The 1,421-nt window shown below is 41.1% G+C and overlaps 1 protein-coding gene across 2 annotated transcripts in view; it reads right to left on the reverse strand.

Moving 5' to 3' along the window:
• The window catches only part of MMEL1 (membrane metallo-endopeptidase-like 1), a 20,399-nt gene that overhangs the window by 4,852 nt on the left and 14,126 nt on the right, over nucleotides 1-1,421 (reverse strand). For both annotated transcript variants that reach the window (XM_009083607.1, XM_009083608.1), the window contains 3 exons: nucleotides 1,264-1,362; nucleotides 814-897; nucleotides 462-565 (listed from right to left, as the gene is read on the reverse strand). In XM_009083607.1, the coding sequence (XP_009081855.1) occupies nucleotides 462-565; nucleotides 814-897; nucleotides 1,264-1,362 (287 nt within the window). The remainder of the gene's footprint in view (nucleotides 1-461; nucleotides 566-813; nucleotides 898-1,263; nucleotides 1,363-1,421) is intronic.

The raw sequence follows: 1,421 nt of genomic DNA on the forward strand, positions 1-1,421 counted from the left end.
TTATGAGGATTGTGTCTGTATGTATACAGACATAATATGTATGTTATAAGGAATATGTATAAGGAAATATAATTTCTTTGTAAGGATAAGGGAGATTCTTGTAAGGAAAGGATTGATGTAGGGAAGAAAGGAACATTAAATACAGCTGTAGAGAAATCCTGATACCAGGAAATGCCTGGTACCTCATTTATGGGCAACTCCAATCCAAAACAATTCCAAGCTCTGGCACTACTTTCCTGTTGAGTAGTTTCAATGTAATTTCTGAATGTGAAACAGCTTGATAAAGGGTTAGAGATTCCAGGAGGACTGGGTGGATTCCTACCCCAACAGGCAATGAGCTACCTGTTGAATTCCAGGACATCTAGGTCTCAGGCACTCTCAGCTCTCCCCAGCATGACTGGGACAGCCTCACCCTCAGCTCAGAGCTCAGGTTGTGTCTGTAGCTCAGCCTGGAAACTCACACGTCTTGGTCAACTCTTTCTCGAAGTTTTTTCAAGCTCTTCTGGGCTCCAGCTCTCAGGTTTTCCAGAATATTTTCAAAGTAGTTGTTTTCACTGAAGTTTAACTAAAGAAACAGAGATCCATGTATAACAGTGAGCTGTGAGGAGAGAGGAGCTCCTCATACCACTCAGTGTATCCTCTAAAAGAGTTTTGCTTGCATGGTATCACTTAGCAGCAGCTTTTATAATGCCATTATTTATTAAAATGTTCATTTAATGTCTTTGGGAAGGAGAGTTGCAAGGTACAGACAGGAACAAGAACTGCAAGTGGCAAGAAAATCAGGGTAGGGTGAGGTGGGCACAGAATACTTACATTGGCATATTCCTGATCCAGTTTTTCATTCTGATCTTCCAAGATGTAATCTGGATAGCCAATTTGTTCTTTGATTGCCATTGCCTAGGAGAAAAGAGTTCAGTGTTTCTCATTAATTGTGGCTTTTATTGGTGTGGTGTTGGTGTGTTTTTGTGAGTTTTGACATGTAGAACCAGTTTTTCCCTTGAGTTGGAATGGTGCTGATGGGACTATGAAAAGTTTGGAAAAGTTTCTTTGGGGGATTGCATTGTATCCAGTTGGAATTCTAGCTGATGTGGACTAGCAAAGGGCTAAAAGGAGAAGGACAATGTAATAGGAAAATGGATAACAGAATAATGAGCATTTGAGTCTTTTCCTCTCATTTGTAGAGGAACTGGGAATAGAGAGACTCTGAAATCCCAAAGCTTTCATGTTCATAAGGGAATACTGAAGTTCATTCTTGGCTCTGACCTTCTCACGAGCTTTCTCCTTGGATGCCTCATCCATCCACTGTAACTCATCCAAAGTTTCCACGAACACTTCGCGGATCTTATCTATTAAGTCTCGGACCTAAAGGGGAACCAGTCAGACATTCAACATTTACACACCAACTATCCCAGGCACAGTGA

Source organism: Acanthisitta chloris, unplaced genomic scaffold (assembly GCF_000695815.1).
Source record: "Acanthisitta chloris isolate BGI_N310 unplaced genomic scaffold, ASM69581v1 scaffold20211, whole genome shotgun sequence".
Classification (NCBI taxonomy): domain Eukaryota; kingdom Metazoa; phylum Chordata; class Aves; order Passeriformes; family Acanthisittidae; genus Acanthisitta; species Acanthisitta chloris.